The sequence below is a fragment of the Nematolebias whitei genome, chromosome 20 (genome assembly GCF_014905685.2).
Source record: "Nematolebias whitei isolate Nwh7 chromosome 20, NemWhi1, whole genome shotgun sequence".
NCBI lineage: Eukaryota > Metazoa > Chordata > Actinopteri > Cyprinodontiformes > Rivulidae > Nematolebias > Nematolebias whitei.
Window position 1 is genome coordinate 36,647,670 of NC_056517.1, and position 21,160 is coordinate 36,668,829.

General features: G+C 38.5%; 1 protein-coding gene across 1 annotated transcript in view; it reads left to right on the forward strand.

Moving 5' to 3' along the window:
* The window catches only part of ctnnd2a (catenin (cadherin-associated protein), delta 2a), a 359,158-nt gene that overhangs the window by 166,279 nt on the left and 171,719 nt on the right, over positions 1-21,160 (forward strand). Inside the window, exons 7-11 of the mRNA XM_037694504.1 lie at positions 760-814; positions 1,029-1,233; positions 1,326-1,440; positions 4,476-4,608; positions 10,895-11,068. Of these exons, the coding sequence (XP_037550432.1) occupies positions 760-814; positions 1,029-1,233; positions 1,326-1,440; positions 4,476-4,608; positions 10,895-11,068 (682 nt within the window). The remainder of the gene's footprint in view (positions 1-759; positions 815-1,028; positions 1,234-1,325; positions 1,441-4,475; positions 4,609-10,894; positions 11,069-21,160) is intronic.

The following is a 21,160-nucleotide window of genomic DNA, read 5'->3' on the forward strand; positions in this document are numbered from 1 at the left end:
TATATATATATATATATATATATATATATATATATATATATATATGCTGTAATAATCCACGTATACTATATAAACCAGCCAGCCCCATTTTTGAGGAATCTGTGAATTCTACTTATTAAACTGTTAAAAATATAATTTCCTCAGATGATTAGGGTGGCCCTTCGGGTGGCCAAAGATCCATCTCTGGTGGCCCAGTCCACCTTCGGTCACTCTCTGGCTCCTCCATTGCTCCTGGTGGAGGATACAATTGCTTCCTGCGCTCACCAGGATCCATAACTCTGTGCTGCAAATTGATCAAATGAAAAAAAAATCTGCTCCTAATCTCATCTTACACCAAAAACATACTTGCTTACTTGCATTCCAGTCCAGAAAAAAACATTAAAAAAAAAAAAAAAAAAAAAAAAACTACAAACATTCACTATTCAAATCCTTCAGACACGCTTGTTTTGTTTAGTTGACTTTGACAAAGTGGTTGAACACGGTTTGTGAGACTTTTTATTTTCCAGTTGATATCAGGGAAGTTGGAGGTCTATGAGTGTTTCCAATGACTTCTGGAAAAAATGTCACTTTTAGCTCCTTTTGGTTAATTTGTACAACTACTAAAACGCTTTACTGATCTCAGTGGGCAAATCAAGTTTTATTGTGACGTCTCTTCTAGCTCTCCTCCTAAATTCCTACTTCCTCCTCAGTTGCTCTTTTGTCCATTTTCTGTTTTCTTTAAGTTAATGGTCTCCTTGTCTCTGTCTTTCCTCCCCTCAGGTGACGTCCAGTCGTGCAGCCCAGCAGCATCAATCACAGCCTGGGGCAGGATCAGGTTAGTATTTTATTTATGATAGATTTGCTTGAAAGTAGTAATATGCAGAGTTGACATTACTTTTTGACAAAAAAACCTTTATTCTCATAACTGCTGGGTCAATTACTTTGTTTTCCACACATACATTAGGTCACTATTTTCTTCTGCTTTTTCAAACCTTCGCACTTTCTGTCTTTCTGCATTTATTGAACTCCTTCCCTTCCTTGTTGCTTAGGAATCTACTACTCCAGCTCAACTTTACCCAGCCAGCGTGTCAGTTCCCCTCTGACCGGAGGAGGCGGCTCAGGGTCTGGTTCCCCCAGTAAACACCAACGCCTGGGATCAGCCTCCGACGCGGCGGGGCACGCCACCATTCAGCGCCTGCCTTCCTCCTCTCCCAGCAAACAGTCTTCTACAAGTCGACTGGCCAAGTCTTACAGGTACTAAACTCATCCACGGGAAGAAAATGAGAAGGAGCAAAGGCCTTACGAGTTAAAAAGACATGCATGTGCTTGTCCTTTGCCTTGTCCAGTACTACGGTTGCGGTGACAACAGCAGGAGGGGGGTGCCCCCTGAGGGTGGCGTCACCGCCCAACTCTGCAGCCACAGGAGGAGGGACCGGTTCGTCGTCATCCCCTCTTCACCAGGTACTGGAGTTGATACCTGGACACTTATTTCACTTGCTGCAGCATTAATGCTGCTCACTATGAACAAATTCCTTCAGTTTGTGGAAAAAGTAACACAAGTTTATATTTGTTGTTTTAAAACCAACTACATTTCCACTATTGTCTTAAACTACTTTGTTTAGGAACGTCGCAATACCTGTATGTATTTATTCAGCGGCTTGTTTTAAACTTGACTTTTCATTTTATTTCGTTGGGTGATTTACGTGTTTCTCAAGAAGTTTTACGAGAGATTTTTGTTTTTGTTTTTCAGAAGTTGTTGTCAAAAAATGAAAATAAAACAAATACAATTTTTGAGCTGCAAAAACAGTAATGAAAACTGAAAACGCACAAAAACACTCGAACTGGAAACTCAGTGGTTACATATGAACCTGGTGCCAAATAAATCAGCCACAAGAACTAGTAAAAAAAAAAAAAAACCTCTCTTTGATTCTACAAAGTAAAAAGCTCAGCCAATAGAACAGATAAATTAATTTAAATATCTGGAAATAACTGTAGACCAACCTTTATGATAAAAGGAGCCATTTTTAACATTTGTTCATTAAATTAAAAGTGTTCAGAGCTGCAACGACATGCTGATTATCAACTGGTGGCCCATGGGCCACTTTAGGTTTGTTGGAGGGGGAGGTTTTGTGGCCACTAGGGGCGACAATATAAAGTCAAGTCATCAACTTTATTCATAAAGCACATTTAAAACAGAAGCTGTTACCAAAGTGCTTAATAAAAAAAAATCGGAGTCATTTATTTAAAAAATAAAATAAAAATGATAGTTCTGAAAATGAATTAAAAGCATCAATGAATAGCATAAAACAGAGAAGAAAAAAAAACCTAAATCAAATCACATTGTGTGGAAAGCCAGAGAAAACAGAGTTTTTAGCGGAGATTTAAAAAACAAGAAGTGAAGGGGCCTGCCTTAAGTTGGGGGGCAGTGTCATTCCCCGATCGGTTACGGAAGCAAGATCCGTAGTGTCAGCTCATTTGTTTGTTTGCTAAAAGTATTACTTGCGTGTCACACGGCTCGCTGTTGAATATGCAAGATTAAGGAAAATGTACTGGAAATATCCTGTAAGCTCATTTAATAAAACACATATTGATAAAATATATTTATGAAACATACCACATTTATTAATATTAATTAAAATAGCTCTTTCTATAAAGTGATACATTTTTCCTAGACAATGTTATAATTCCATTTATGAATAAGAACTGTCTTAATTCACTTAGAAAATTAAAAAAAAGTTCAAGACAAAAACAACTGGACTTTATTTGTAACGGAAGACTTTTTTGAATTTACCATGATCCTGAATGACAGAATCTTCACTAGCGTTTTACTTAGAAAAGTACGATCGTCATGTTGCTAATTTACGCCACTCATATTTCAGTTAAAAGCATTAACATGTTTAGGTCATTGTTTAAAACGATATGCGATGCAAATGTAAGGTAAAAAAAATAAATAAATGGGTGATGTAGCGCAGCTTCACCACAGAGCGGCGCTGTTTCAACATATAAATCATTCTGTATCTTGCAGGGTTAATATGTCAATGATTTTAACGGAAATACGAGTGGCATAAATTAGCAACATGAAGATTGTATTTTTCTAAGTAAATTAAGATGGTTCTTATTCATAAATGGAATTATAACATTGGCTAGGAAAATTAATTCAACGGTGATCCGTGCGGCCCGGAAGTATTACTTTTAGCGCATACGCATATGAGCTGACATTTCGGATCGGCTTCTGTAACAGATCGGGGAATGACTGGCAGATTGTTCCAAAGTTTGGGGCCCACGACTGAAAAAGCCTGATCGCCTTCAATCTTGTTTTTGGAACAGCCAAACGCAGGTGATCAGATGATCTCTGACCCCGAGAGGGAACATATGGTTCCAGTAGCTCAGTGAGATTAGTGGGTGCAAGGCCATTAAAGGTTAGCAGGAGAATTTTAAAATCAGTTCTGGTGCATACAGGGAGCCAGTGAAGGGAGGACAGAACTGGTGTATTATGCTCAAACCTACGAGTTCCAGTTAAGAGCCGAGCCTTCATAAAGCTAAAAATCGCTAATGATTTTAACCATTTATTGATATTTTTACAATTTAAGACAAATGAAAAGATCAGATTCTTGTAAAGGAGGGGTGGTCATTTGTTTTTTATTAATAAAAACTATGAAGTATGTAATCATGTTAATTGTGGAAAAATTAATTAAGTACAGAAATGATGCATACTGTTAAACTCCTTGTACTTGTTCCCGTATTCACATATTTGCTAAAGAAATGACAGGAAAACAGCTAAAACTAGTCCTTTTGTTGTTTGTATAACAACCAATAAAATTCAGTTTTATGTTCGTTTTGGTCAAAGCTTGCAAGAGCCGCTGCAGAGGAACCAAAGAGCCGCATGTGGCTCCAGAGCCGCAGGTTGCAGACCCCTGCTTTAGGCATTAGATTTAGTTTCCAGTTTCATGCAGGTTTTATCCATGGAAAGGCAAGACAACAAGTCTTTGTGGAAATAAGAAGCTTTAATGGCTGTTTATGTAGAATGCTTTTAATATTCCATCTTGATAACATTCAACCAGACCAGAAAGACTAGCGCTCACTCCAACACTTATATTATTACTGACCTTTGTTCAGATCTATAACGGCTCATTCCTCCATCTTCACTCATCCTTTCAGCTGCTGCATCAACCAAAAGACTCAAAACTCAATTAGCATGGAAAAACTGTCCTAAGAAAGCCGTTGTCCCTTCTGCTTTTACCGTCTAGAATAAACAGAATGTAAAGTAGTTGTTTATGAAGCCCAATGAAAAATGCAGCCTATTTGTTTCTGCTTTGCATTTCGTTGTGTGACTTTATAGATATAGTTAATTTTAGGCTTGCTAGATACTAAAAATGAGTTTTCATTATAAGAGAACTGGCAATAAAGTTAATATTCTATTTTAGTTTTTATTGAGCTTGTTTGCAACAATTTAAAGGGTAAAATAAATAACACGGTGGATAAAAATGTCTTCGCAGATGAGTTCAGGCATAGGGAGCTATGCCACACTGTCTCCCAAACGTCTGGCAGCTCACCACGCCTCGGACCAATACAAGATCTCACACGAGCTCTACGCTACGGCTACCCTGCAACGGCCTGGCAGTCTGGCAGGTGGGAATTCATTTATTCATCTACTTTACTGGGGTTGTTGAAAACCATAAACCAAAATATGGACACTTTACACTTAAAAAAAAACAGGTATACTAAATTGTGCTTTAAAGTACATCTCCATGTCAGTCTGTCGTGAAATGAGGCAGAATGTGCAAATGCAATTGCTCTTAATTAGTCTTGTTCTTCTGCGAGCATCTTATCATGTCTACGAACTGAACATGGTAGAATTACCAATAGCAGCAGTATGAAAAACATAATTTTTTAAAAAAAAAGGAAGTGATTGAAGTCTTGAAGTTCAAGCTTTTGGAAATCTTGGGATAAATCTCCTTTTTATTTTGTATGAACGAAATATCTCCTGTATGAACCTTAGTTTATCATGTACATACAATAAGATGAAGGTAAAATACAAATATGTGATGGAGAGGATCTGTGTTTTTTCTGTTTCCTTTTGCCATTATCCATTCAACCTCAGTAAACCTCCCCAGTATTTTTCCATTCAGCCTGCCACCCTCACCTGTCCCCAATCAGTGCTCAGGCCAGGTGTTTCCACTTTCACGCTTGCTTTTTAAACCGTCCCTGTTCACCAACTCACTGTCGGCTCGTTGTTCTGCAAACATGTCAGATGACATTTAGACTCTAGTGCTGCTGCCACTGACATCTGGTCAAAAATTGGATCGTTAGACTCTGTCATGTGTGGAGTTGGGGAATCGAACTCAGGATGCACACACAACACCAAGAGTTTGAATTGAAACTCCACTTTACTTTAAACAAAAGCAAACAGACTTGGCAATAAAGAACTATAAGGGAACTGGAGACAATCACAAGGAGTGCAAGGAAAATACAAGGAGCATCGTAAGCAATGCACTGCTAGAACACAGGCTGAATAGAAAGGACTGAGATAAATGGGAAAATTGAAACACCAGAGCCAAATGTTGAACTGGGAACAGGGAGTGGGAGTGGCAGCCTCACTGACTAGGAAGCTAAAGTGAAGAAACGTGATTGAACATACGGAAAAATACAAGTGAACTGGAGCAAAGATCACCGAACATTGTTAAAAGCAAAGCTAACAACAAACGTATTGACACACTGGTGCTTGGAGAATTGATGTTTAAGATAAGTACAACCATGTTACTCTTCTGCTTCACAAAATTGTAGTACATGAAACTTTTTATGTTCATTTTTGAGGTAATAAGCACAGACTTGTTTTTATGATTTTATGAATAATCTAAAAAATTAAATTTTCTCACTGTGTACCCAAAATGTTTTTTATTCCTTTACCAACACAAACATTTTGAAAGTCAGTCAAGCACAGTTGGCTTTTAGATGTTTTTTTTATTTTTATATAGTGAAACAGAATGGTAGTAAATAAATTTACTTTATTTAAAATGTACATATTTTTTCAAAGTCTTCAGATAGTTTACTCTTTATCCTTTTGAAAGAAAGAGGCCAGAACTTTGACAGTCAGGCACTTGTGAGGTGAAAACCAAATGAATAACAAAATAAAACTTTTTAAAAGATTAAAGGCATGGAAGGAAATGAAAGAGTTGGGATGATCTATGGCATTAACCAACATGTTCATGACTCTAATGAACTCAACTCTGTGAATATTCTGAAAACTCAGCCCATTTCTTGCTCCTTTTTTATTTAAATTCACCTTGTTTTTTCTTAAGGATATCAAGGAGTTACTATGTCCAGTTTCTTTTACCCATTTTCCTCAACAATACCTTCTATTTCCTCCAATAATTTGAATTCTTCTTCTTTCGGCTTTTCCCTCTTCAGGGGCCACCACAGCGAGTCGTCCTCCTCCATTTCACTCTGTCCTCACTCCAACCACTTCCATGTTCTCTCTAACTGCATCCATATACACTGCCTGGCCCCCAAAAAATGTCTCCAACAAAAAAAAAAGGTCACTAATATTTCGTTGGACCGCCTTTAGCTTTGATTACATCATGCATGCTCTGTCATTGTTTCGATAAGTTTCTGCAACGTCACAAGATCTATTCCATCCAGTGTTGCATTAATTTTTCACCAAGATTTTGCATTGATGACTAGACACTAAGCATGATGGGTGCATCACTTCACCTGCCTCTCTTCTTACCTTAATGCACTTCCATCACTCTGGAACAGGGTCAATCTGGACTCATCAGACCACGTGACTTTCTTCCATTGCTCCAGAGTCCGATCTTTATGCTCCCTAGCAAACTGAAGCCTTTTTTCCCAGTTATCCTCACTGATCAGTGGTTTTCTTATGGCTACACAGATGTTTAGTCCCAATTCCTTGAGTTTCCTTTACATTGTATGTGTGGAAATGCTCTTTCACTATTAAACACATCCCTGAGTGCTGCTGTTGTTTTTCTTCCATTTGATTTCACCAAACGTTTAAGTGATCGCCGATCACGATCATTCAGGATTTGTTTCCGACCACATTTCTTCCCTACTATCCTTCCAGTTTTTAATAATGCGTTGGACAGTTCTTAACCCAATTTTAGTAGTTTCTACAATCTCCTTAGATGTTTTCTCTGCTTGATGCCGATGATTTGACCCTTCTCAAACAGACTGACATCTTTTCCACAACCACGCGATGTGTCTTTCAACATGGTTGTTTAAGAAATGAGAAGCAACTCATTGCACCAGTTAAATAACTTGTCGCAGCTGAAAGATAATCGTCCATGCAGTAATTATCCAATAGGAGGCTCATACCTGTTTGCTTAGTTTAATCCAGGTGGCAACTTTTTGGCCAGACAGTGTATCTCCTCTGTCTTTTTCGTGGCAGCTGCATTTCTAACATCCTTCTACCAGTATACCCACTATCCCTCCTCTGGACATGTCCAAACCATCTCAGTGTGTCCTCTCTAACTTTATCTCCCAGTTGTTCAACCTGTGCTGTACCTCTGATGATCTCATTCCTAATTTTATCCATCCTTGTCACTCCTAAGGAGAACCTCAATATCTTCATTTCTGACACTTCCAGTTCTGTCTCCTGTGTAGTGAACTAGGCCTCAGGTCGAATCTGGCCTTGAGGGGCCTTACTGGAACAAGAACTGTATTTCATTGATTTGAGTCCAGAATCACAAGATAAAGTTCATCCAGAGACTTTTTATGTGTCCTGTACTGATCAATTGAAAGAACACTCTCTTTTCTATTATCATTACTATTTCACAAATGTTTTGATAATCAAATTGTGTTTAGTTCAAACCAATTTTTAATGTTGAAGTGAACTACTCATGTTTAATCAACTGTGAAACAGTATTAGTGATTTTTAATCCTCATGCAAAGTAGAAATCACGTTAAGGTCTGTTACAGAGTAATTATGCATTTTCTGATTTTCTGTCTTTGAATGAGCAAGTGTAAGTTGGTCAAAGTTCAAGTTTCGGTCAACTGCAAGTTTACTGAAAAAGAAATGTCATGTTTAACTTTTTCAGGCAGATATGAGAGAGTTGACTCCGCAAAGTCTGAGTTCTTCATAACAATCTTCTGTCTGTTCTTAAACACTTAATCTTTTTCCTTGACTTTTTAATAACACCTTACATCACAAAAACACACCTCTGTTTGGTCCAACCAACCAATCAGAAAGTCCTCAAATGAACCGGAAGTGACCCTTTTTAAAAGGTGCAACACTTCCTAGTTCACAGCAGTTCCAGAGTTCAGAATGCTGGAATTCAGGATGCTGGAGGAAGTTCTGAAGTTCTGAGAAGTGCTGCAGCAGTTCTGGGAAGAACGCTGAGGAGAACACTGAGAGAATGCTGTGAGTTGGTTCCGAGAGCAGCAGAGTCCAGAATGCTCAGGACATCTGCGACTAAGCTGAACAAGAGAAGTTCAGAGGAATTATGAAGAAGTCTGTTCTAGGACGATCTCACGACTCCTGAGGTTTAGCTGTTCTTACGGAGACGCTGGAAGAGTTGAAAGGAAAGCTCTACACCAACGCTGAAACTATCATCTGCAAAGGTAAAGAGTAGATCTCAACCAAAGTGTACCGTTGGGTTAAGCTGGTCCAAAGGAGCGTGTTGTTCTGGTTATAACAGACAAATTCCCTCACCCATCTCTCTCAAGATAAACTTCATTTTCCATCTTTAAAATTCTTCTTTTTGCTAGAAATCATTCCAGATATTTTCAGAAATGTCTGTTGTGAAGCAAGGTTTTCAACCATCGCCGTATGGTTAATCAAATTGTACAGCTTGCTAATTAGCCATGTTGTTATTTTCATTTTGACAAATTAATGTAAATGTGTGATGTTAAATTTTGATTCTGTAAATAAATGACCACGTTCATTTTGATGGGTCAAAGGAAATTAACGTCTCACGTTATGTTTTTAACAATTCAATGCACGACATTATTCAGTCCAGAAAAATGAAAGAATCCGTTTAATTTATGAATAAATACAGCATATGTTCATCTACACCTGTCTTTTTGTCCATGTCTCTGTCTCCAGACAATACAACACAGCTGGCCTCACATCTGTCTTGTAAACTTTTCCTTTGACCTTTGCTGACACCTTTTTGTCACAAATTACTTCCTGAAACTTTTTTCCATCCACTCCATCCGACCTGGACTCTTCTTCACCTCTTTACCACACTCCCCATTTTCCTGGACAGTGGACCCCAAGTCCTTGATGATGATGATAATACTTTAACTATCATGTTGATTATCCTGATGCATGCTCAATAATCCAGGTAGAAATATCTAAAAAAGTTAAATCTGGTCCTCTGGACCATGTTGATTGCTTTTGTTTGTTCTCTGTGAGGCCACTGCTGGTTATTGGAGTGTAAAATCATATGCAGCCTTATCTTTAGTATCTTTTGAAGGTTATCAGACCATGCAGGTAACTTTGCTTTCAAATGGAAGATGTTCTTGTCTGAAACAGTCTTGGCTTTAGTTTCAATCAGTTAATGCAGGTTGGCCTTGTTGTTTTCCAGCTGCTCGTCATTGTACTGCACTGAATGCTCAAGCCTATTGAAAATAGTATGCTCATAACACCTAAAATACAGACAGGGCAGTTTTTTTTTTTTTAAATAGCAATTTACTTTAATTATTACTATTTTAGCAAGAAAGAAAACGGTTGTAAGAATTTACTTACAAACGTGTGTGCGTGTAATCCTACTAAGATGACAAAGTGCCTCGTTTGCATTGATTTCTGATATAATTTGATAGGCTGAGTGGTGATCTTTACACACAGGTTTGAATCTTGAATTGTTGCCTCTTCATCCTGTGGAAATTTTTCCCGCTTACTTTGCAATCCTAATATGATATAAGTCATTATTTCCACTGGACAAGCATTCTTCCTTTGAGTCATCCATAGCTTTTGTGTGCATCTGTGTGCTTGTGTGCTCTAGTTTTATCTCCTGCCACGTCAGCTAAGCCCCCCCGACTTGTCTTTGTGTTCCTCGAACATGGCCCCTTTTCTATCATTTCCTAATTTTATTATTTATTTTTTTGTTTTCCAGAGAAAGGCGCCCATCTTGCATTTGTTCTGCTGTGTTATGAACAAATGCCTGCTGTCAATTCTTCCCTTGCCCTGTGTCTGTGGGATTCCTGCCAAACACAGAGCAAGTGGGGGGGGGGGGGGGGGGGGGTTGCATCTCATTATTTTACAGCTGACAAAAAGCAATGTGTTCCACGAAGATTAAAAAAATGAAATACAGACGCATCGTTCTTTCTTTTTCCCCGTCTCCCTCGATCTCTGTGTATTTTTTCTCCCCATCTCATTTGTCACTGTGCATGTCTCTGTTTTACTGTCTTCATGTTTTGTGTGTGCCTCTGATTTAGTGGCGCTCTCACTCACTCCCTGCCCCACAAATCACACAAACACCCTCAGAGACAGACGTGCACCCACACAAACACACGCTGTCACCCTTAGCTGTCGGCATCAGCAAAGGAAGAGTGCAAGGTGAAAATGGACAAGTCCACAAACAAGTCAATCATGTACGTTTATCTGTGTCATTGCTCCTTTTTATTATTATTATTTTTTTGTCTTTGCTCATTATCATCCTCGTTATTTTCACCCATCCTCTCAGGATTTTGTTCTCGTTTCCATCATGTCTCTTTTCTCTCTGTTCTCTCACATATTTGTGGTTATTCTTTAATCCCTTTCAGGAAATCTTCTTTCTTGCTTTAACTGTTTGTAAACTCTCTGGTTTTAATCTTTCATCATCTCTGTCCATTTACTTCCTGATTACAGTTTACACACTTTTTTCCTGACCTCCTCTTCTGCAGCCCTTATTTGCTTTTTTACTCGTCTTATCTCATTTCTTTTATCCGTCTTATCAAGCCTCGTTATTTATCATTCCAGGCTCTCGTGGCTCCTACAGTAGTCAGCACAGTCAAGAGACCCTCCGGCCACTGGGGTCTCCAGAGCACAATATAGATCCAATCTATGAAGAACGGGTCTACCACAATAAGGGCCCCATGAGGAGCCTTAGTCAGGGCCAGGGACCAGAAACAGGCCCCTACCGCAACAACACAGGTAAAACACTTACTGCATTTACAGCTTTGGTTTTTATTTTCAGAATTATTATTATTTAAAGGCATTGCAGCATTAAATAATGTGGTTATTTTATTTAAAAAATGTTTATTGTAGTAAAGATTGAAAGTTGGGGATGGGCGTGGCTGTGGTTGCAAGAGTCTGTTTCAGATTTGCCTATCTTCATGTCTAAAATGTATACCAATAGATTAAACCATAAACATAGATGTGGCTGCACAGTTTGAAAGTGCAACTGATACTGGAGTATTTTCTTGTACAGTAGAGTCAAGGATGAGTTGCCAACTAGTCTCCAACAGTCACAGCCCTGTGAGATCCTACCTTAAGGCTGTAATAATGGATGTAGCAATCCCAAGCGACTGCAACATTTCCAAAAAGCAACATGAAAAGCTGTATAAATTCCAAGGCTGTAAGAGGAAGTGGAGAAGTTGTGGACAACAAGGCCTCAAGGGTGCCAACGGTCATGAGAAAACTTGGTGCTGTGACTTTCACACCAGGAGTGCGGATCCAGCAGATCTCTGTCCAGAAGAATCCAACGTCCCAGGGGTAATGGTTCAAAACCCTAAATGTTCCAGGTTTCTGGTAGAGAACCTGAACTTGTAGTGAAAAGAACAACCACATGTGTGGATGTGTGTTTTCTGGCTGCAGCTAAGAGAGTGAATACAATGCAAGGATTACAATGTATAATGTATTTTCAACAAATTACCTATTGATAAATTCAAATTTGTGTGCATTATTTTTTTTATTAGCAGTGAAGCAGAGATGAGCACAGTTTCTATCAAACACACATTTCTTCTGCTCCCTTTAGTTGCCTGCAATGTATTTTTAATAGGGTTCCAATGAGCTTATCTCAATGTGGGTTTAGGTATGCCATGTTAATCGCATTATGATATCATACCAACATAAAAACACCCAAGTTGGTCACGCTGCATTCACGGCTTCTTCAGTGTCATTAGTCAGCCTAGACTTAATAGCTATCATTAGCATTTGGGTCAGAATAATGACAGTAAATATGCCAGTGAAGAGTGGCGGTTTGGCTCACTTAAAAGGAGTAAGAATTTCCTTTAAGCGCAGTGCTTTTGAAGAATATTTTAAATTCAGATGATTAGGTCTTACTCATAATTTTATGGGATTTAAGTACTATTAACATCCTCTGCTGAACATAACGGCATTGTTTTAGCAGGCTGACATGAATTTTATAGATCAAACAAAAACACAGATAATCCAATGTTATAAATTATTTAGCTTGTTCAGTATGAATGCTCAATAGGAGTAAAAAAAAAAAAAAAACACTAAGAAAATTTGCACTGCAGCTAAAAAAAAATCAATAGACTCCAGATTAAACTGCATGCAGTGCTTGAGGATTTTCATAGCCTTTCTCTTATGTGTGTCTTAATAAAATTCCTTGTTGGAATTAAATTCCCCATCAGAGTACAGAAACCTAAATTTTATACAACTCATCTGATATAAATTCTTTGGTTCATGCAACAGTGAACAGGCACCTTTTACTCACTGTGCCACATAAATAAAGCTTGGTTAAGGCATGCAGTATGTTGAAAAGTCATGTGAATTGTATGTGCAGTAAAAAGGAGACAGTCTAAGAAGGATTCATAATGCACTAAGTGATGGCTCGTAATGAACTGATAAGGGTTGTGCTGACATAGTGAGCGGTAAGTCATTAATTATGTCACAGGGCCTTTTCTTGGCAATGGCAAGCTCACATTATTGGTTCATTAAGCTGGCATGGTTCAATGTAATTAATGCTATAAGTCATTTTTTTCCTGGAAAGGGAGGCAAGACATTTGTGTGGTTATACAGCATTAAAAATTACCAGTTGTAGTCAGAGGGCTTATACGCATTGCACAGTGTTTAAGACCATTTAGCAATCAGCTAAAGCGTTTTGCATTTATTTAAAGATTTTTGCATCGTCACTTCATGAGGAGCTACTTCATACACAAGCAGTACGCTGATGGTCCCCGTCGGTGAGATGAATGTTTTTCTGGACTGGAATTGAACAGGGAATGCAAATAAATCTAAATGTTTTGGGTGCAAGATAGACAAAGGATAGGAATCACACTAGATTTGCATTCGGGCCCAAAAAATCTGATCCGGCCCCAACTTGTAGCCATCATTTCCGAACCCCACCCGACACGACAAATTAACAATAATTACAGGTCTGAACCTGATCCTCTCCCCCTGCCAACATTTTTAATTAAACTTTGACTGCTTATATAGTTATTAATGGTCTGGAGACGTGCGTGGCTGAATAAAAGGGGCAGAAGATCAGATCTGAGGGGGTGTTTGTCCTTTCATGGCCGTCAAAGCGCATTAAATCCCTGCATTCTGCATTATTCAGACACGGACCCTGCACTGACATGTCTGCTTTGGGATCTCACCTGTTTGGGTCGTCTGCCACGTGTGCAGTGGCTGAATGTTCATTTGGGCGATGGATCGCTGCCTGACAGTACCAGTAGTCCCAACTGAACCTTAACTGAACTTTTAAAAAATCTTTTTCAAGGCCGATCAGCATGCGGTGAAATGGCCGCTTGCAGCTGGTGGATATATGGCAAGCCATGTTAACATATATTTGGATCATCAGCTGTTTGTGTCCGCTGGTGCAATCAAACAGCCCGACACCGACCCGGCCTGTCCATCCAGCACATTATTAAGGCCCGGCCCACATTAGGGTCGGGCCGGGCTTCAGGCCCGGGTTAGAATTGACACCTCCAAGTTACACTGTGTATAAGAACAGAGGTATGTTGTTTTCAACCAGTTTGACATGACAGTCAACAAGGAAGAGGGCCGGCAATGGAGGAGGGGGCGTGCCAAAGACACCATCTTAGCACCAACATAACTGGTTTGTTCCACTTTGGAGTAAGCTGTTGGTGGAAGAATCAGTTTTGTGTTGTGTGTTTCCTTGATTGATTAAGCCTTCCAGATCGAAGGTGAAACGTTTCAGCACAAAAAAAGAAACTGTCCAGATGACCTGACTGAAAAATGTTGAATTGTATATCGGATTATTGAGCATGGACTTTGTTGTTAAGAACAGAGGTAGTTACTGTATTTCATTTATTTAGTTTGTGCTTGTCCCAGGCAGCATAGAGTGGCAGATCCTGGTGAGTGAAGGGAACAATTTTATCCACCACTGGGTGCAATGGCAGAGCCAGAGGGTAACAAACAGTGGCACCATAGCTTAATCTTCAACTACCCAAATGTCACCTGAATCTTTGAAGAAACTATACTTTTAAGTAGTTTAAAAACGAGAAAGCATATTTTCCTCAAATGACTGAGCTGCTTAATTTGCATATATAACTGGCCTCTGGTGGTGGCCATGGCTCCTTTAATTAATTAATCTGCTAATAGTGGAGCTAACATTTCGTTTAGCAAATAAGTGTTTTTGCTAACTTTGAAAACTTTTAGCAGAATTATCCCCTCCTAAATCTAAATTTAAAATCCACTATTTAAAAAAAAAAAAATAAAGACAAATCTCTGTACCAAACTCATACAGCACAAAGGTGATTTTAACAAAGCTTTGCAGAGTTTAACTGAGCTAATATCCAACTGGTGATGTCACCACCCATGCAGTGCTTTTTCCCCTTACACCTACAGCAAACAGTATCTGATTCATGTCGGTTTACACCCAATAATAAAGACTTTAATATAAATGTCAAATCAAACCAGAACAAGAAAATAACATGAAAATCAATTTTCACACTCCAAAACATTGTAACCAGTCAAAAACATTGCATACATAATTCCTACCCAGCATGCATTGCAACACTCACACTGTCTCTGGGACGTGACTCTCTCACACATTTCTTCACACATCTTTACTTTAATACAAACTGATTTTACTGAGAATATTGATGAGGATGATTAATCATAACTTTGTAGTTAGTTTATAAAAGTAGATGACCACAAAGAGGATTACTAAAGTGAGTTAATTTATTACAGTAAATGACACGAGGGAGACGTCCAACACACATTGAATGCATCCCTTTGCTTCAGCACAGCAGAGTTCTACGCTGACTCTTTGGTTCCGATGGGCAGGTCGATTATCTGAAAGTTTACCTGTGAATGGTAAATGGATGCTCTATCTGTGATGTATGAACCGTTTGAGTTGTGTTCACTTACGTTGTCACGTTACAGTCTTACAGTCTTAGCGACAATAGTGTAAGATAAACGTTAGCACTTAAGCATTAGCTTCCGATATATATATTTTATCTGTTTAGCGATTTAGCATTAGCATATCTATTTTTGTAGTTGGCAAATTATTGGTTAGCAAAGCAAACTTTTTGATTAGCTGTGCCCACCACTGGTTGTGGCCGCCTTGGATGCAACCTAATTTTTGAAAATGATCTTTTATACATATAGATGCAACATCCATTCATCCATTATCTTTTCATCTGCTTCTTCTTTATTGGATCGCGGGGATCACCGGTGCCCATATCCAGCCATCCCTATGCGAGAGGCAGAGTACACCCTGGACAGGTCACAAGTCCATGCCTGGGACACATGGAGACAAATGAGACAAACAAATATTCACTCTCTCTCTCACACCTAGGGGCAATTTAGAGTTACCAATCAGCCTAACATGCATGTTTTTGGTCTGTGGGAGGAAGTACCCGGAGTAAACCCACACTTGTATGGAGAGATCATGCAAACTTCATCCAGAAGGGCCCCTGGTTTGGGATTTGAACCGACGACTTTCTCGCTGAGAGGCAGCAGCTCTACCAGTTGCACCACCGTGCTCTAGATGCAGCAACACACCAAAATGAAAGTTGGCACGTTGCTTCTTTTTGACCCAATTTTTTGAGGACGATATACTTTTAGTCAATAAAAAAGTTAAATGGTCAACATAAAAACAAACAAAAATGTAATTAAAAACTAAACTGTGTTATCAGGATACTTGAGGTGGAGCTTGGGACTTTTAAAGCTTTACCAGCCAGTCAGCTCTGGCAAGAGAAGACATGGTAAATGAGGATAAAGCTCATTGTACATTAACAGCAGGACATGTAACGGTCTCAATAAAACTTTTTTTTTTTTTTTTTTTTGCTGTAGAACAACATATTGACCAAAATAACTCAATGCAGTTGAGCTAAAAATTAAACAAAACTTGTAATTTTTATATTTATCTGCTCAGCTCTGATTCAAGTACAGTGTAGCCAAGGGAAAAAAAAATATATATATATTTTTTCATATATCTGACCACATATCTTTTTCACTTGCACAAACATTATTTAGTAATTCTTGTTAGCTGTTTCCCTACACTCACTGTCTTTTCCTATCAACTCAGCCAAGGTACAATATTATTTTTTTTATTGTGTGTCTGTGACATTATTATGAACCATGCATGACATGTTTGTGTGTAGGCAGCGGTGTGTGGTGTCTCATTCTTGTATAAAACCGGGGCAGAGCCCTGGAGGACTGCAGGTTAATGTGGCCTATTTTAAGTGATTATTCCTGCTTGGCCACAGTGCCTTTGCGACACACATGCAGGCAGATGATTCACACACATTTCAGACTGACTGATGCTTTTTTGTTTGTTCCTTCCTGCTTTACATTGAGCGGTGTTCTGTATTTACACAGTGGGTTCATTAACTCAGCTACTGCTTCTGATGATTTTTTTTTTTTTTTTTTTGCATAACTCTTTTACCCGCATTCTGATTTTACCATTTTGTCTGACCTACAGTATTCATTTCCTACATATTCTCCTTTTTACCCCACCTTTGTTCTTACACTGTCTTTGCACATCCCATCGTTATGCTCTGAAAGCTATCTTGACGTGTGCTAATGAATCTGACCATAGGGAATAGCCTCAGCTTTGAATGAACGTGGTCCTTTTTTCTCTTTAATAGCGCAACATTAGGCCTGCGAATGAGTTGTTTCAGTGGCACTCCTATTTATCTCATGCCACTCGTAAGAAAAAGTTGGACCAGTGCTTTTTGTAAGAGACTGTATTTCCTCTAACACAGACAAAATGTAAATTATTTAACGATCATTAAAATCTAATACTGTTAAAACATATTTTTTTCTTGCCTTTTACCAGAACAAAGTGTTATCAACATATGAATTGCAGGCCTATTTATTTTAAAGAAATGCACACTCCCCACCACTCCCCATGCACTTGGGGCGTGGTGGCGCAGAGGTTAGAGAGGTGGGCTTGTGATCCAAAGATCGCCGGTTCACGCCCCGGCCCCGACAACATCAAAAATTGTGGGTGGGGTAGGTGAAACACCCACACTTGCCCCCACCCTCATTCGCCCCACTCTGGGCCCATGAGCAAGGCCCTTAACCCCACAATGTGCTCCCTAAAAAAACAGGTCTCTCTTGAAAATGAGTTCTCGTGGCTCAATGAGACTAACCTGGATAAATAAAGGCTAAATGAAAATAAATAAATAAAATAAAATAAATAAATCCTTTCATACTTTAAACCTAAATAATTTGTTTGCAATGGGATGAAGTTATAGCCGTTAAGTCAAAATTTGCAAATGATGTTTTGTACATTCTCATACAAGATCTTCTGAGATGGGATAGCTTTCAAGTTCTTTCTTATGGATGAAGCTCCGCTACTACCAGTCAAAACTTTACATCAATATTTGTTCAACTGGTTATGGTATCACCATTTTTGTGTTGGCTAAGGTTGATTTGTGGTGGCAGCCATCTTGATCTGAGTGCTCATTTTAACAATGAATGCAGTTTTAAATTAAGATATTTTGCAATCGGTGCTCACACTATACAGTATATTGGGAATGACATTCAGCAAATGCACCCAGTTTTATCACACTGATTTTATTAACCAAGTTTTTATGTTGATCGTGTTGATGTCCATTTTGAAATAAGTTAATTCCAAAAGCTAATCATTTGTAAACGTATACGCAATTATTAGTTTTTGAGAGTTCCGTTATTATTCATAGACTGGTTAATGAGATGTTCTGCTAATTTCACAGACAACACAAAGATAGAGATTTTATTTTGCAAGTTGGTGAAGCCAAATCACCACAGAAGTTAGTGTTTCAGATATATTTTTTCTATTTAATGTCTGTATGCTTAAATAGAGAACTTTACTACAGTAATTGGCTTTTCTATTTATGTGAATGTTCCCGTAAAGTGCCCTGAGACAACTTTGTTGTAATTTGGTGCTATATAGAGTGATGGACATAGTGATTTGTAAAATATTGCAAAATATTTCAAATATTTTTCTCCTGGTAGCTAAATTTATGCAGCTTCCAGGACAAGAGATCAACACTCGTACTTTAGTTGTGTGTTAAACTTTTTGATGGTTTTTGCTTAAGTCTGCAGCCCTTTATTGGTGTAACTGTGAAGTAGGAAAGAAACCAGTTGAAGAAAGTTCAAATCTAACTATATGTTTTTTTTTTCTTTTAATAATGGAGCCTCCTGGTTGTTCTTCTTTAGGGCCCTTTTCATCTGAAAAAGTGACAAATGGCATGATCCAAAAGTAAAGAACATTGACCTTGGAGTTCAGCTTGAATGGTTTTGGATGGTTTCCTTGACTTTTTTCCTTTATGAGCACTATCTGTCTGATCAGCCTGGAGTAGAATTTATTCTTGTGTGCACATCCTGGGAGGTTGAGTACAGTCTCATGAGCCTTTCACGTTTTAATAATGTTTGAAGCTGTGGTCAGAGCAACATGAATCTACTCCGAAATGGTCTTTTAGCCTTTACCTTTAACATGGATACCTATAATCTTCTTATTGAGCTCCTCAGACGAATCTCATTTTTGCTTGCTCTGCTCCAAAGTCCAGTGCGGTGCAAAAAGGACACTAAACTACCCATCACCATGTTTATTCCCTTTAAATAGGCCAGATGGCTGAGGGAAAGCTTATGTGGACCCCATCTACACCTGATGGGCGTTTGAAATAAACCCAATTTCAAGATGACTGAGGGATAACTTTATGTAAAGGTCATGGAAGTTTTTTCTTAAGGTTACATTGATATAGAACGATGTGTGTGAAGTTAACTGAGTATTTGGCTACTCAGAGAGGAGTCTAAGTTCTGACGCCTTCAAAAACTGAGCTGTGAAGCAGAGGTCGTCTTGACCCCTCCTTTGTCTCATAACGGGTATTTAAGCTTTTCCTAACAATTTGTCTGTGGGCAGAACTTGTGACCGGAGCCATCGTTGTAAGCCTGTTTTCAATGCTGCAGCCGTTGAAAGAATTAAACCTGGGTTGAAAATATCTACTTGCATCCTTTGTGTGGCTTATTTGATTAATGACATGATGATAGGATAATTGATTTATCCAACAATGGCAATTTCATCTTATTAACCTTAACTCTTGCAAAAATAGCTATACTGTACCTCTAAATGTTTCCAATTCTGAGCTAAATTTTGGCTTAGTAGTAGATGAGACTTATCCTTAACACACTGTTTGAAGGCTGATACACAAGGTCTTGCAATATAACATGATATCTGGCAAAATACCATTTACATGGTTTAGTCATAAGATTGCATAGTTCAAACCTTGGCATAAAAGGCAGCAAACATTATGGATGGCTTTGTGGAATGGTGGGCCTTTAATTTATATTACTATTTCAGCGTAAAAAAAAAAAAAAATCAACAAACATTTAAACAAAATCAGATTCTGTTGAGGAGATGCTCATTACAAAAGTACAAATAGGGTCTATATTTGTCTTTGTGTGTGCTGTACATGGAGTTTTAACACCAGGCGTCACAGGCTTGTCGTTAAATTGGCCAGGATATTAAATGAGGCTTTGATACACCCACTGCAGCATTATTAGACCAATTTGGCTCAAACCTCTCCCCGGTGACTTTAATGCATCCCTCACCAGGTTCTCTTCGTCGCCAGGTTAGATTAGGTTTGTTTTGCTGGGATCAATTTCTGCTTGGCCCCTGATCTAGCTGCTCTGTTAATGAACTTGCTGTCTTTGGAGCACCAATAAAGACAGAGGTGGGACTTTGCACACACTTGTAATGCGATTTTTCCCGTTTTGAAAACAGCTGAACTTGTTAAATTCCCACACTGTCATACTGCAGCCAACTCTCGATTAAAAGTTACCTTGTAATCTCAGTTTAATTAAGGTTGGAAACGAGAACGACCAAGGAGCATGTCAAAATCAAATGTAGTTTCAGTGTAGCAGTCTCCAACCAACAAAACTAACTTATGGAAAGCTGCACTTGTTAAAAAAACATCCCCATTCATATTAAATTCAGATGATTACAATGTAGTGGTTAAAATGTACATTATTGTGACTTTATGCTGAAGCCTCATAAAGCCTAATTACAATCCAAGCACATCTGACTTAATTGACATATCAGCACATTATGTCTTCCCCCTGGGAAAACATATGGCATTTCCTAAATATTAATTTTAGTCACCCATCACTTCAGAATCATAAATTAATGAAAACTCACCTGTAACCACAAACGAACACAAAACAAGAATAGAAACTAACATATATACGCAGTATTATCTTGGTTTCATAAATAGCATCTTCTTATTGGTAACATTGTATTCACAACAGTGGGAATTTTAATGCTCAAAACCAGTTTCTTCATTAGGTTCAAATGGATGTTAAAGTTTGCTGCTTGGTATTCAAAGAAAAAATCCAGGTTTATTAATCTTCAGCCAAAATTCACCATTCACCAGTTTAACTACTAAATCTGCTCCTGCAGTCTATTTTGTTGCTACTTCATATTGACAAAGCATATATCCTTGATTATGTGCATGTAAAACCACACCTATCAAATCCTGCAGGTGTGAGCATCTGCTGAACCACAGTTTGTGTCCGAAGGCAGAAGAAATCTGGTCCCTTCAGCTGTAAAATGGGGAGAGGCACTGCACGGAGGTGTGCATGTGTGTAAGGGGGCTGTCCGTAAACACTATCCCAAAAAGGTTTTATTTTCAGTTGATTTTTTAAATCTCTCTGGTTGGTAATAGACGGGGTTAGAATAGATTCTCAATAACTTAAGTTAGTTTCTTCAACAACAGAGAAGAAGTCCAGTTGTTTTGCTTTACTGATTTATTTTGAGGAGTTTATTGGTTAGAAACCAGTCTCTGGAAAGTTAAAAATGCAAATAAATTAAAAGATAGTCAA